The sequence below is a fragment of the Oncorhynchus mykiss genome, chromosome 17 (genome assembly GCF_013265735.2).
Source record: "Oncorhynchus mykiss isolate Arlee chromosome 17, USDA_OmykA_1.1, whole genome shotgun sequence".
NCBI classification, from domain to species: Eukaryota; Metazoa; Chordata; class Actinopteri; order Salmoniformes; family Salmonidae; genus Oncorhynchus; species Oncorhynchus mykiss.
In genome coordinates, this window is record NC_048581.1 from 19,418,760 (window position 1) to 19,433,337 (window position 14,578).

A 14,578-nucleotide genomic window follows, 5' to 3' on the forward strand; every position below is an offset into this window, starting at 1 on the left:
TCAAACTGGTCTGGGTGATTCTAAGTGAAGTTATTTTGAAACAGAAATATCTACATCCTTCAGTCTTATCTAATGTGACATTTTGTGTCAGTAAGTCTGTAGTCATAATGAAACCCAACTGTGATGGTTCTGCAATGAAGACAGAACAGTAACACTAAAGGAGAAGTAAAACAGTCAAATAAAGTGGAGATGATTCCTAACACACTTCTCTATTGATGCCACTTTCAATAAATACACAAATTATCATTTTCTTAAAAAGAAATGAAACATTCCATTTTATTTTATTTTATATGTTTATTGAAAAAGAGGGTGAGTATCATATAGTTATCATATTGCCCCTTGGTTTATACAAACAGTGAACATACAAAGTTGAATTAAACAATCCCTCGTAGATGAAGGATACTTGTGTCGTAAGCTGCCTCAAAAGAATTGAAGGTTTTAACATTTTATTCACATTGTCTGGGGAGAGCACCCATACAGAACAAATACACTTCTGACAAAACACATTTCCACTTGGGATGTTATTGCTTAATGCAATGATTTATTTGCACATGTGGTCCAAATAACAGATATGATAAGTAAAATGGTAACAGCCATGTTGTTTGGTTTGGTTGTGGATCTAACTGTAGCATGGCATTGAACAGAATGGTTCTCAAACACTTAAATAATCACCAAATTCCCTTCCTTTATGACAAACCTTACAACGATGTGATACAGATACTTAATAACCTCTGGACCAAAACACCTGCACTTAGCTCACAGACTAAGATGCCTGGAGATTTGAATGGACCTGGAGCTCTATTTTGACAGTAGAAAAACAATGGCAACAGTAAAACAGTATAGAAACCCACATCATTGAGGAATGGCTATATCTGGGAGGGAGGGGCTTGATTGAAAACATGTGTGGGTCCCCTGGCTCATACTTAAATGCATTGTTCTCTGTCTTGGCTCAGTGGTACTATTGGCACTTCATATTTTAAACTCTGTGGAACGCTGTCAGGAGAAATAGAACAGAATCCCAACGACATTGTGTTCTAAGGGGTCCTAATGAAGAATTAATTGACGTCTGCCTGAGCTGAATCTGAATTTGAATCGGCCTGAGCTGAGATATCCTAATGACAACAGGAATGTTTGTTTTAAAGTATCTCAGTACGTAGCGTTACATTCCAGATTTATTAGATTTGCCCATCTTGCATCAGTGGATGAATGCCGTCAGATTATTGGTTGATTAGAATAAACCTCCTCAAGGGAGGAGTGAATCAGGGAAAACTATGGCAATGAACCCTGTATCTCTATAATATTCTGTTGTTGTTCAATCTAGACCTGTCGCCACAATTTAATCTGGGGGACTATAAATGTTCATTACATTAACTTCAACATGTTGCAGCTGCACCAAATGAAGTTAATAGACACATAACATGTTTTTTTATGATATGGCAAATAAACGTTTTTGGAAAAGTGATAAATGTGTAAAAATTTGATTGGATAATACAGTAGTACTGCGGTTGGGATACAGTACTCTCTGGTTATGCCTTCATCTAATACTGCTTAAATGTACTTACAAATACTGTGTTACATCTCATTATCTTAGAATATATAAAATATACAAACATATAAAAATCATTACAGTAAAAATACCAATTTAAAAGACTTAAAGTCTTAAAGTGGCTCAACGATCAAAGTAGAATAACTTTATTTCGCCCCCAGCTCAGCAACATTCAGTTTCAATGTGATAGTCAATACTGTAGTATAGTAACAGGTATTTCATGTGGCCGTATACTGGCTTTAAATCCTCAGGATATGTGGTGGTTTATAACTATGGAGTAGGCCTAAAGTGAGCTCCTATGCAATTGATGAGTGAAATCCAATAATCCGACAATGTGATCCTGTATCGAAATGTATGTAATGAATCTTACTATACTTAATATAATACAGCAATTATTTTACGCCAGTATTTGTTAGTAAATACCCAGAATATTGAGGTGAATTAATTTCACATCGCTTGTGTTGTTGAAAAATGACTTGGTGTCTCATTCAATGCCTTTACAGCCTAGACTATAGCAACAAACAACATTACATTCACACAAACTGTATAAAAAGCTGCATTGATATGGAGTTTTATCCCTGTTTTGCATTACAATCTTATCCTACAAGGCCATCGTTCTTACAACCCTTGGCTTTTGCTGAGTTGCTTAAGTTACTTCTAATTGTGTGGGCTTTCCTGTTCGGCACAGGACTCAACTGTAATACAGAATTGTCTGCCTCCAATAAAGGCTGTCGGCTTGTATTACAGCAGATAACCTCCCCTTTATTACAGCAGATAACTTCCCCTTCATTACAGCAGGGGTTTTCAAACCTCTCCTCGAGGTCCCCCAGTCGTTCCATGTATTTGATCTATTCCACAGCTAGCACACCTGATTCAACTTGTCAACTAACCAGCCTTGAATAGGTGAATCAGGTGAGTTAGTTCTGGGCTACAACTAAATTGTGAAACGCCTGGTGGTCCCCGAGGGGAGGTTAGAAACCGCCGGCCTGTACGCATCGTCTGATTCGGATCTTCACTGGTCTGTTCTGGTGAATGGAAACTCCATGTGATTCAGTGCACAGCCTCGCTTCCTGAAAAGTTATGTATCAGTTCAAACTAATGTCTTCTGATCCCCAGAGTTGAAACACCTGAATCAATGCATGTCCTTTGTTATCGTTTGAGGATCTCCATTGTCTTGGCTAGACTGGAATGCTTGTTAAGGCTTGACACAGAAGTTGCCCCTAACCACAGATCTAAGATTTCCTTCCCTACCATCCTAGACTTAACCATCAGGGATTCAACAACATCTGACCTTGGATCAGTTAAGGGTGACTATCTATTTCCCCTGTTATGAATGTTTGACCAGCCCTGATTGGTCGCCTCTTACAGAGTGGGCTCAAGCCATTGGACGGCTCATTCCTGTTCCTATCCTATGACCCCTCAGTCAGAGCCCACCCCTGGTGATACCCACAAGCCCTTGCTGAGCACATTTGAGACGGTGAACCGGGTGTAAAAACTTTAAATGTCCCTTTACTGCCTCTTATAAAAGTAGGAAAAATACTTTATATACAGACGTACACTTACACACTCAGTTCAGACACACTCAGTTCAGACACACACACACACACACACACACTAAGAACAACCACACCAAATAAAACACACTGTGCTCACACACTCTTTACACACGTACTCACACATTCCGATATAATTAGGTATATGCACTTGGTGCTAACAGCGTGAGGAGAGGTATCTGCAGCGTGGGGGGCAGGGTGGCTGCGGGGGGACAGCAGCAGCAGCAAGGCATCATGGTCGGTCTGGCGGTGAAGTGCTGGTTTTGCAAGCGTTCCAGAATGTTCCAGAGCGTTCCAGAGTGTTCCAGAGCAGAGACGTGTAGCTATAGAGTTACATATCTGAGTAGTGGAGGAGGAGAGCTGGCCTGGGACTGGGGCACTGCAAGCCGGTCAGGATGGTGTCTCCTTTACTGAGCACGTCTTCTGGACTTCTTCACCCTGGAGAGACAGAAAGAGAGGAATAAGACACTGGTTGAAGAGGATTCATGGGTGTAACTTCATTTTTCCGTGTGGCCACTTGACATCACCTGATTAGGAACAACTCTGGGCCCTAATGTCATTTTATGGTAAATACTTAGTACGGTGCTCATAGTTATATTGATGCTATGTTCTGCATCATGCAGGGTTTTGAAACATGCTTTCTTAGTAAAAGGGTTCCAAAAGGGTACTTTGGCTGTCCCCATAGGATAACATACTTGGTTCCATGTGGAACCCTCTGTGGAAAGGGTCCTACATGCCCCCTAATTTTTTTATACAAATAAATAAATAAATAAAAACAAATGGGTCCTACATGGAACCCAAACGGGTTCTACATGGAACCCAAACGGGTTCTACATGGAATCAAAAGGGTTCTAACTGGAACCAAAACTGGTTCTTCAAAGGGTTCTCCTATGGGAACAGCCAAAGAACCATTTTAGGTTCTAGATGCACCTTTTTCTCTAAGTGTGTAACATGTCACATAGACCTCCAGTATCTACTGTAGTTGTGTAATAATATAGTTGGTTTGTCTGGCAGACTGGACTTATAAACATGATACAGTTCTACGAGAGCATATATACTCAAGCCTTCATAAAGATCATCTGGATATGCATTGTCTTAGAAAGATTTGTACACAGTTTTTTTAGCTCGCTATTTTGAGCAAATGCAATCTTTTGTAAAGATGCCACATTGGGAACTAAACAGCAAGAAAATGCCTAATTTGTGGTAAAATGTTCCTCCATTATAGATGTATTTACTATAGGCGTTTTAAGAGGCAGACATTTTGCATGGTTGGTGAAAACGATCACCAGAGGAATGAGGAATGCACATTTAACACACATTTTAACACATTTAGATTCATTATAATATTCTGTATAGTGTGTCTGTTATTGTTTATTGTAGGTTTTTACAGTTTACTCCTTGGGTGTAAAACCTAGTGGAATTATTTTCCCTTAGTGGAATGAATTTTACTATTTGTAGACAAATTAGTCCTGATCATTTTGTGAAAGTGCCTTCAATTTACACATATTTGTTTATTTATACATAAACTGCTGTCTTTTAGCCATGAAATTAACGAAGTTAGTTCAATTGTGAAAGTAACACCTGTTTTTTGGGCCAAAAGTTTTAGTTAATAAATCTGTAATAAAAAAATAGAAAAAAGTGATGTCATGACATTCTACTCCGTCCCTGATTTCCCAGATACATTCTGATTGTTTACTGAAAGACCTGGAATGCTCCGAATGCCACGCTTAAATTATCAGAGGGATTGCAAGGCATGAGCAGAAAGCCTTCTTTCCCAGTCTTTAATTCACATCTCAGTAGCCATCTGAGTAGCTAGCACGCATAATGAGAAACAAGCACCCAGAAACACCAGTCATTTTCATCTCTTTTAATGAGACACACACATAGCAACAGTTCTAATCATACCGATAAATGAGCGATTTCAGAATGCTATGTGGACAGGTGGCCATAAAATCACACTTAACTGTTGTTACTGTACTTAAGCAGTCCCATTTCTCCCATTTCATTTGGATTTTGCAGATGAAAACAGCAGCGCATTTCATTCCGTGTCTCTCACTGTTACCAGCGAACTAGCCTGGTCCCAGATCTGTTTGTGTTGTCTTGCCAACTCCTATGGTTTGGCGTGACAATAATAAGAGTCGGCAAGTAAGCACAAGCAGATGTGGGACCAGGCTACCCTGCGATCAGCTCTTACTTGTCAAAGAGGGAAGTAAGGTTTCTCCTTACTTGTTAATGGCATTCTTCAGGTACGTCTGCAGCCATTTGGTCTCGGGGTTAATGCACACCTCCCTGTTGTTCTTCAGCTTGGCACTGTGACCGGGAGAGGGATGGAGGGAGGGATGAAGGGAGGGAGAGAGAGAGAGAGAGAGAACGTGAATTAGGCAGAGACTCACTTCAGTGTTCTCCGAGCATCCACTTTCTCTGTTTTCTTATCTGATTCAAGGATGGAATGATCCGAAAAAAAAGTCTAGTAAGCTCTCATGAACTGGCCTAGCGTCTTCTCACTCTGGTGAACATCCAGGGATAGTGTGCTGTGTAGCTGTAACACACAGTAACACACATGCCTGATACGTGGCGTCAACTAGGGTGAACTGTGGCCGTGTTTCGGTCAAACTGTAATGAGACTCGTGGGCCTTGGAGTAGCGAGTTGAATAGAACGAGTGGCACGTTTTTATGACACTTAAATGATATACATAGATAAATAAATATAGATCATTTATAGGTTTCTTTTGAACTAAGCATTCTGAATGCAACTATTTCAGTTGGACCAGTCTGTCTTTATAGACTCAGATACAGTGTGTAATCTTATATATTTGATTTATAAAAAATAAAAACATTTCCAAAGGGTTACATTTGAGGTAATGTTTTTGAAGCCATTAATTTCTGTTTGACACAGTTTTTATAGGTTACTGAAATCTAGTCTGTATAATTCATGTATCTGAAGATTGAAGAGACATCCGATGAACTCTGTGTACTGTAATCTAAAAGTAAATGTGTTCCATCATTTCGATATCGTCTATCTGCTCATTCAGGGTCAAAATAAACAAACACATTAAGATAAATGAAGTTCACTTTCCTTTAAACCAACTACTGTACTGGACTGGACTGTTCACACAAAACAAACATCACTCTATATGATATAAGGCTGCAAAGTCAACAGTAACATAATGCATCTGGAAAAATAAGTTATTTGACCCAAATTATATTTATCAAGTTTATTTATATGTCGCTAATTTCCAGGGACATTTGCAAGACACATATGCCAGTGAACAATCAACACTTTATTAAAATCCCAAACATATATTTTTAAGAAGAACAAACATATTATGAACAAGTTGTAAGAATAACAATTATTAAAACGTGTATTCACAGCATATTTTAACCCACAAAACATGCTTTGCGCCAGTTGTAAGAATCACAATGCATTCAATCACATCAAGTCCCCCCACCACCTGCCACAGGTGGAAAATCCCATCTCTCTCCTTCCACTTAGACAGCTGTTGCAGTGATAATAAAGCATGGTAACACTGATCTCTTTGTTAAGCCGGTGGTACCATCAATAAGGAGGTTTTGATGTCAGGCCATTTAGCCTGGGATTTACAGACTGTGGGGTGTATGTGGGAGTAAGTGGTTCACCTGTAGCGGACTGTAGTGTGTTGATAGAGGGTTGACTTGAGTGTCGACTTGAGAGAGGGGCATTTGTCCCGAGATCGGACACCTCTGTGAGTGTTTCTGATCCATGAGCTTTAGGGGGAGACGGGCTAGTGTGTGTGTGTGTGTGTGTGTGTGTGTGTGTGTGTGTGTGTGTGTGTGTGTGTGTGTGTGTGTGTGTGTGTGTGTGTGTGTGTGTGTGTGTGTGTTTGTGTGTGTGTGTCAGCACTCTCTCCTCTCCTCCCCTCCTTCCCCAAACATATGGTTCTAACACTTCTGTGTCAAAAGGTCGTGTTTGAGAGTTAACAACTCAGGTAGCGCCTCACCACCTCCCCTCCCTCCCTCCTTCTCTCCCTCCTTCTCTTCCTCTCACAGCCCTGTAAATTAGACACATTCCTCTCCACCTCTGATTCTCTCCTTCATCACTCCTTTACCGCTTTTCTGATTCAATTTCACCTCCCCCAAACTCTCCATCCCTATTTAACACCAACCTCTTCAATTGACCAAATGGCCTACCTACTACCCTTACCCCAATAAGATGAAAGAACAGCTCAAGCGCATCAAACCCCTTCAAATCCCCCCCAAAACCAACATCCCAATCGTTCAGATAAATAAAAGCCGGTAACTGGATTCCCTGTTTGTTTATCTCTAGGATACCCCCTTCCTCCCTCCCTCCAACCCCCATCCTGTCCTCTTTTATATATTTAGTGCAGCTAATCCATTTTACTGTTTTGTTTTGATGTTTCTCCTGGTTTAGGTTTATCCCTCTAGGGTGTGTGTGTGTGTGTGTGTGTGTGTGTGTGTGTGTGTGTGTGTGTGTGTGTGTGTGTGTGTGTGTGTGTGTGTGTGTGTGTGTGTGTGTGTGTGTGTGTGTGTGTGTGTGTGTGTGTGTGTGTGTGCGTGCGTGCGTGCGTGCGTCTGGACTATCTAGCGTCTGATTGACTCTGTTGGAATTCGCGGCTCTGGGAGTCTGGAGCTTCTAACCCAGTAGGTAGTAATTACTTCACAGCAAGCTAATGCCAACAAGCAGGAGGAGACAGGGGCGTGTAGGGAGGGATGGAGGGGGTGAGGGGGGTGTAGTGTTACCCCTGTTGTCTTTCATCCAAGGACAATAGATATATCAGAAGAGATGCGAGCTCTCTGCCCCTCTCTCTGGATGGGCTTTGGAGGGAATAAGAGGGAAAAGGGGAAGCTTTTGGTGGCGTATGTGTGTTCTTTAATGCCTGTGTGTGCAAATGTGTGTATCTCTTGATGATTGTGGGTCCTGACCAGATTTGTATCCTTACTGACCCCTTGCCATGAGTTAACCCCCTAATGCCCCTTCCCAACCCCCCAAACCCCTCTGGCTTTTTGGCTCTGGCCACCTGGTTTCTATAGGTTACAAATAGGCAAAGCATTTTGGCTTAATGTGTTCCAGGCCATTTAAATTACACTAAATGTGGGCGGCTGGTGAGCGCAGGGAATAAAAGAAAGAAGGATAGAGAGGGTCAGCTGCAACATAAAGGTCATCACATTGACCCCTAATGATTGATTCCTTAACAAGACTAAAATCCCCCCTAGAGCTAGCTTGGAGAGAGACACTCCTCTGTCAGCTTCCTTTCTCCTCTCCTGGCCATTTATCGTGTTGTTCTAATCTAAACATCTCTTTCCATTTGGGGAGAGCCATAGTAACTGCATCTCTTTTCTCCACTCTCTCTCTCTTGCTTTCTCTCGCTTTCTCTCTCGCTTTCTCTCGCTTTCTCTCTCGCTTTCTCTCTCTCTCTCTCTCTCTCTCTCTCTCTCTCTCTCTCTCTCTCTCTCTTTCTCTCGCTTTCTCTCTCTCTCTAGCGCGCTTTCTCTCTGTCTTTCCCTCCACTGTGGTCCTCCAACTGCAATCATTAAAACCTGACAATATGGGACTGATGCTTAGCAGAATGGAATGGGACCCAAAGTTAAGCGCCATTAGAATCCACATGGGATCTTATTAACAGAGGGGCCTTACTGGGCTGAATCAGGCTTTTCTGAACAGGTTTTGCCCTAGGAGATGACTATAGGAGTTGGCAAGACCACCCAAACAGATCTAGAACCAAGTTAGTTTCGCTGTAGCAGCTGATAATAGGAGTTGGTAAGATAGCACAAACAGATCTAGAACCAAGTTAGTTTTGCTGTAGCAGCTGATAATAGGAGTTGGTAAGACAGCACAAACAGATCTGGAACCAGGCTAGTGTATCCCTACTTGACTAGACGTATCAGGCCAAGGTCCTTCTGGTTTCAGCCATGCAGGCTTGTGCTGTGTTAAAGTAAAGATGGTAGATAAATGAAGATGTCACATCAGTCTGCTTAAGGGATGGCTCTCCCATAGGCACCAATGCATTAGCAGCTGGGTCTGGTCTGCTTAGTTCATTGACTATATATGAACAAGAAAAAAACGAGGGAGTGGGATGAGTCGCTTCCTCTTCCACCTCTGGTTAAACTACATTGCAGTGGTCCCGTAGAGCAACATGGACCGTGGCATTGATAGGTGTCTGTCCAGCCCTGAAACAAACACCTGATTCAACAACAGCCTTGACGATTAGTTGATAAGTTGAATCAGGTGCTTCAGTGCTGAGCCCGGGAAGCGAAGCTAACTCACACACTCAACATGCAGCTGTCTCAGACCAGGGTTGCTTACCACTGCTTCACTGGGCCTGTGTAGTTCTGGTTTATCTCCAGGAAAAGTCTGTCTAAAAATAATGAATAGCTTCCCCTTCTGTGAGCAGCAACACTGTGTGCGCTGTGTGGGATGTCCAGTGTTGGCCACCATAGTATTTTCTTATCTGTGCAGTGTAGTGCAGGGCTGAGGAGAACATGGGGTTGTCTCCTACAAAACGTCCCTGTTACTCCCCAGCCTTGTAATGAAAACATTGACTTTTTGGGAGAAGCACTACAGCGATCTAGTTGTTCTTATGAGGGGTGTGGAAGGTTTTTCACATGACAAGCTAAGGAACTTAGCTGTAAGTCTTCTAAAACACAACCCAAAATCAGGGTTAAAAAGCATCCCATAATGCACCAGCAGGTTACTCACATGACTTGGAAAGGGCAGTTGGGTGTGTGAAGGAACTTGAGCTCTCTGATGCTCCTCTGAGGGACGGTGTTCAGAGTGGAGCGACACCAGCACCTCTCTACCAGGCTGATGGGCTTAGCTGAAAACAACAACCACAAACATAGTAAGATACTGTACCAGGTACCAGGTACCAGGTACCAGACACTGAGAGAACGTGAGCTCCGACCATTTCTATGTCTTAAAACTAAAACAACCACAAACATAGTAAGATACTGTACCAGGTGCCAGGTACCGGACACTGAGAGAACGTGAGCTCCGACCATTTCTATGTCTTAAAACTAAAACAACCAAATCCCAGCTCACAACGCATGATGATAGTTAGAGCTGAACCAACAACATGAGACTCAACGCCTCCAAAATGCAACAACTCACAATCACTGCAGGCAGGAAACGAGGATGAATTTGTTCATTTCATATCAGAGTACTTGGAACAAATATGTTTAAACTACTGTCTCTAACCCCGACACTGCATGGGAAAGTATACAGTACATTTAGCTGACTTTAGTCCCAAACTGGGAGGAATTTGTTCATTTCATATTAGAGCTTGTAAGAACAAACAGGATAAAGTAGAAGACAGATTTCTGTTGCAGCTGGACATTGGGGATTAAATCCATCTTCACTGTTACTCCATGACAGCAACAGCTCCTAGTCAGTGGTGTGTGAGATTGGTTTACGCAGTGTTACAACCAGGTCTCATAAATAGCTCACACACACTCTCACCAAACTTTCACGTACACACTCAACACTACTCTACTTTTACCTGTTGTTAATCATCTTCACATTCACTGGGGTAAACCCCAGTATTTCTGTTAAATCTGTGTACAAAGCTGGGGGAAAAGTCCCGGACTTTCAACTGGCCTGCTGAGCATGACAGAAAACTACACTTTAGATAAAACTAGCAAAAAGAAGCATTTGAAGACGATTACTTGACTCTGTTGTTCAGGGTCAAATACCACTTTGAAAGCTCTGAGAGGAAAATGCATGTCATTTAAATATTTCAATCAAACTGTTATCAGTTATTTATACATTTCAAATAAAATACTGTTAAGACAAAACAGCATTTAAATACATACCTCAAATAATCAACACACATTCCCACCAAGTACAAACTACTGTATTTAACCCGGACAATGCATGAGAAAGTATAAATTTACCTGCCTTTAGTTCCAAATGCAAGGCAATTAAAAAGAGATTAGTCTGCCACACACACGCACACAAGCGTATGCACGCACACATACACACATGCCTACGCACATGCCCACACACACACACACACACACACACACACACACACACACACACACACACACACACACACACACACACACACACACACACACACACACACACACAGAGAGAGACTGTCAAACCAGCGCTCATTGTCCCATCCACCGTCATACTGCCTTTTCACTATGAACATTCACGACACAGCACTCTATCCCAGAAGAGTCCTTATCGTTCTACTCCACTGGGGCTCCCAATGTTTTCCTCCTTTCTCAAAGCTCCAAGAGCACAAAGCTTAGATTCTTATCAAAAGAGTCCCTTTAAGAAGTAGGCTACATTCTTCGAATGATTGCATATCACCCCTGGTTCCTACTGGTTCCCGAAACTAAGAATCTTTTTACTCAATAGCACATACTCTGGCTTTTGCCTGAAATGTTCTTAGATTCAGGGATTTCAGAGGGGAAACCCTGCTGGAAATATCACACAAGATTAACATGAAACGTGACATTCTTGATAACCTGTTTCCAACAATGATTTTTATTCGTTTTTCTTTGAAGATGGGAAGAGGTCCATTGGCTAAACATATATACATGTCTCTTCTCCAGTTGCCTTGTGGTTGTAAAACCTTCACGAAGGACTCTCTCTGTTTCCTTTAAAACACTTTGATATTTACATTCTTTTCATTTCTCGAATCTTACATCTTAAACGGAGTACAAACGGCCCCCTTGTTTGACTGTGGGATTAAACCGCGATCACATTAAAACACTGCAAAATAAACAACAACAGGAGAGAGAGAAATCCGAGAGAAGAGTTGAATTGAAGTTAGCTCAACCTCTGCTGTGTTATGCTAAGCATGTTGTTACTACCCCTAGCCAGGGAGACCCTGACTGCATATTAAAGACGACAGGATGGCCGGGGTGATGGAGGGGGTAACTTGTATATTTATCTGCTTTTTTTGTTGCTTTCTTTTAACTAGAAACTAATTAGGGGCTAAACAAGGCGGGTTGTGAAAGAAACTAACTAAAGCCCAAATGGAACCCTATTGCCTATTTTGTGCACTTCTTCTGACCAGAGCCCTATGGGTTTCCCTGTGGGCCCTGGTCAAATGTAGTGTGCCGTATAAGGGAATAGGGTTCTATTTGGGAAGCAAAGGTTGTAGCTAGATGCTCACTTGTGGCCGGGTGCTGTAAGCAGTATGCATAATGACCCAGTATTAGCATGATAATAGAGCCTGATAAGGTGGAGGGTCATTGCTGTGATATTGGTATGGGGGAGACTTAGTCATTTGGGACACTGACTCCCTGACCCATCATCCTATAAATCGTAAGATCTTTCTTTCTTTATTTGACAAATAGTTTTAAATGCTCATTTGTATGCCGTTAAGATGTAAGATTTGAGGAATTAAAGTGGTTGGAATATCAAAGTGTTAAAAGCAAACGTTAAAAGTTTTACAACAGAAGGCAACTGAGAAGATACATAAATAATGGCCAAAGTCAATACAAACCTAGACATTTCCAGAAGAATCCAAATAACTATCTACTTACAATCCAACTATACAAACAACAACAATTCAACAAATGCAACCAGTTTGAGTATAACATCCCCATCACATCACAACAATCACTTACCTATTTTACCAAAACCAGTCAAACATCAAGGAGCCAAAAGACAACCTCCACAACCACAACTCATAACCACAAGTTGTTCTGCTGGGTATCCCTTCTCTCAGCAACACCAGCCAAATGTCACAACCACATCTATTCTAACAACACCTAATCAAATTCAACAAAAATATCAAGACAACCTCCACAACCACATCTATTCTAACAACACCTATTCAAATTCAACAAAAATATCAAGACAACCTCCACAACCACCAAAACGTCCTCCTTTTCTAAAACAAATCACATCCCCAGACATTCTAGAACACATACATAAAGTCTCTCTTTGCTAAGTTACTAAAATGACTCAAATAAAGAGATAGATAAATAAAGATAGATAAAACACTAGAAAGAACACACTAACAGTCTTTAAAAAAGGGTTCCAAAAGGGTTCTTCGACTGTCCCCATGAGATAACACATATTGGTTCCAGGTAGAACCCTTTTTGGTTCCAGGTAGAACTATTTTGGGTTCCATGTAGAACCCTCTGTGTAAAGGGTTCTACATGGATCTCAAAAGGGTTCTTCCTGGAAGCAAAAGGGTTCTACCTGGAACCAAAAAAGGGTTCTTCAAAGGATTATCCCTTTTATGTTTGAGATGGCACCTTTTCTTCTAAGAGTGTAGAAGACATGCCCAGACAGATGAACCATCCCCAGACCAACTCACCCGTAGAGGGAGGTACATCCATGGCCACAGCCAGTAGGGCCAACACAGCCAGTACTTTGACATCCATGGTGGGCTGTATGTAGTAGGATGGAGTTACAAGAGGCTCAGGGCTCAGCTTCTCACAGCTACTATCCAGCAGGGCTCAGTGTAGACTGACTGTCAGCTCCTCTCTACACACTGTTAAAGCTCGGAGGCTGAGGGAGAGAGAGAGGGAGGAGAGAGAGAGAGGAGGGAGGCTCCTAATTTCTCAGGAGGAGGCAGGGGGGGTGGGGGGGTGAGCTGCACTGGCTATATGAAAGGCAGAGACTTTCTTGATTGTAAATGTGCTGGCTGACAATCAAGAAGAAATTCTCTTTCTATTACTTTCATTCTCTTTCTCGCAATGTCTCTCTTTACGTCTCGTTTTCCTTCTCTCTCTCAGGTCTCCTCTCTTTTGCTTTCTGTCTCTTTTTCTCTCCCTCCTTTCACTTTCCCTCCTTCACCTTTCTTTTCCCAAACTCCCAAACTACCCCCTCTCTCCATTTTCCCCCCTCTTTTCCCACTCTCTCTGGGCCTGTCAGTCAGTCTATTTGGAGAGCCTGAGCTCCCTGCTGCTAGCCTAATATTGTTCCTATTACAGCTGAATGGCTGGAGTGTTATTGTTTACAGGGACACTGCCTGCTCCCCCACCTCTCTGGCTGGCCTGTGTCTTCCCAGTCATCTGTCTCTCTGGCTGGCCTGTGTCTTCCCAGTCATCTGTCTCTGGCTTGCCTGTGTCTTCCCAGTAATCTGTCTCTGGCTGGCCTGTGTCCTCCCAGTCATCTATCTCTCTGGCTGGCCCGTCTTCCCAGTCATCTATCTCTCTGGCTGGCCCGTGTCTTCCCAGTCATCTGTCTCTCTGGCTGGCCTTTTATCAGTGTTTCTCCTGGTCAGGATACTGTACGTGGTCAGGAAAAACTGGTCAGGAAAATAATAATAATAATAATTAAATACTAGTTATAGGCTAACTAGGACACATCATTTCCTCTGGTCAGGTCATGTTGCCAGGAAAAACTCTTATAATGATCAAATCGAGAGGATGTAAAAAGCAGCCAAAAATGACATTACAAACAAAACAAAAATGGTTGTACTTTAGAGGGACATTAAGATGTGATGATATGCAGTAATAACTAAATAAATGCTTCAAGTAACAGGTGGGGAATAAATGAAGAAATAAC

General features: G+C 42.0%; 1 protein-coding gene across 1 annotated transcript; it reads right to left on the bottom strand.

Annotated features, from left to right (window-relative positions):
* Positions 1-3,506: 3,506 nt before the first annotated feature.
* Positions 3,507-13,449, bottom strand: cxcl12b (chemokine CXCL12b). Its single transcript, NM_001281409.1, is given in 4 exon segments — positions 3,507-3,537; positions 5,326-5,409; positions 9,794-9,911; positions 13,383-13,449. Coding segments are annotated over 4 exon segments (300 nt in total).
* Between the last annotated feature and the right edge of the window lie 1,129 nt (positions 13,450-14,578).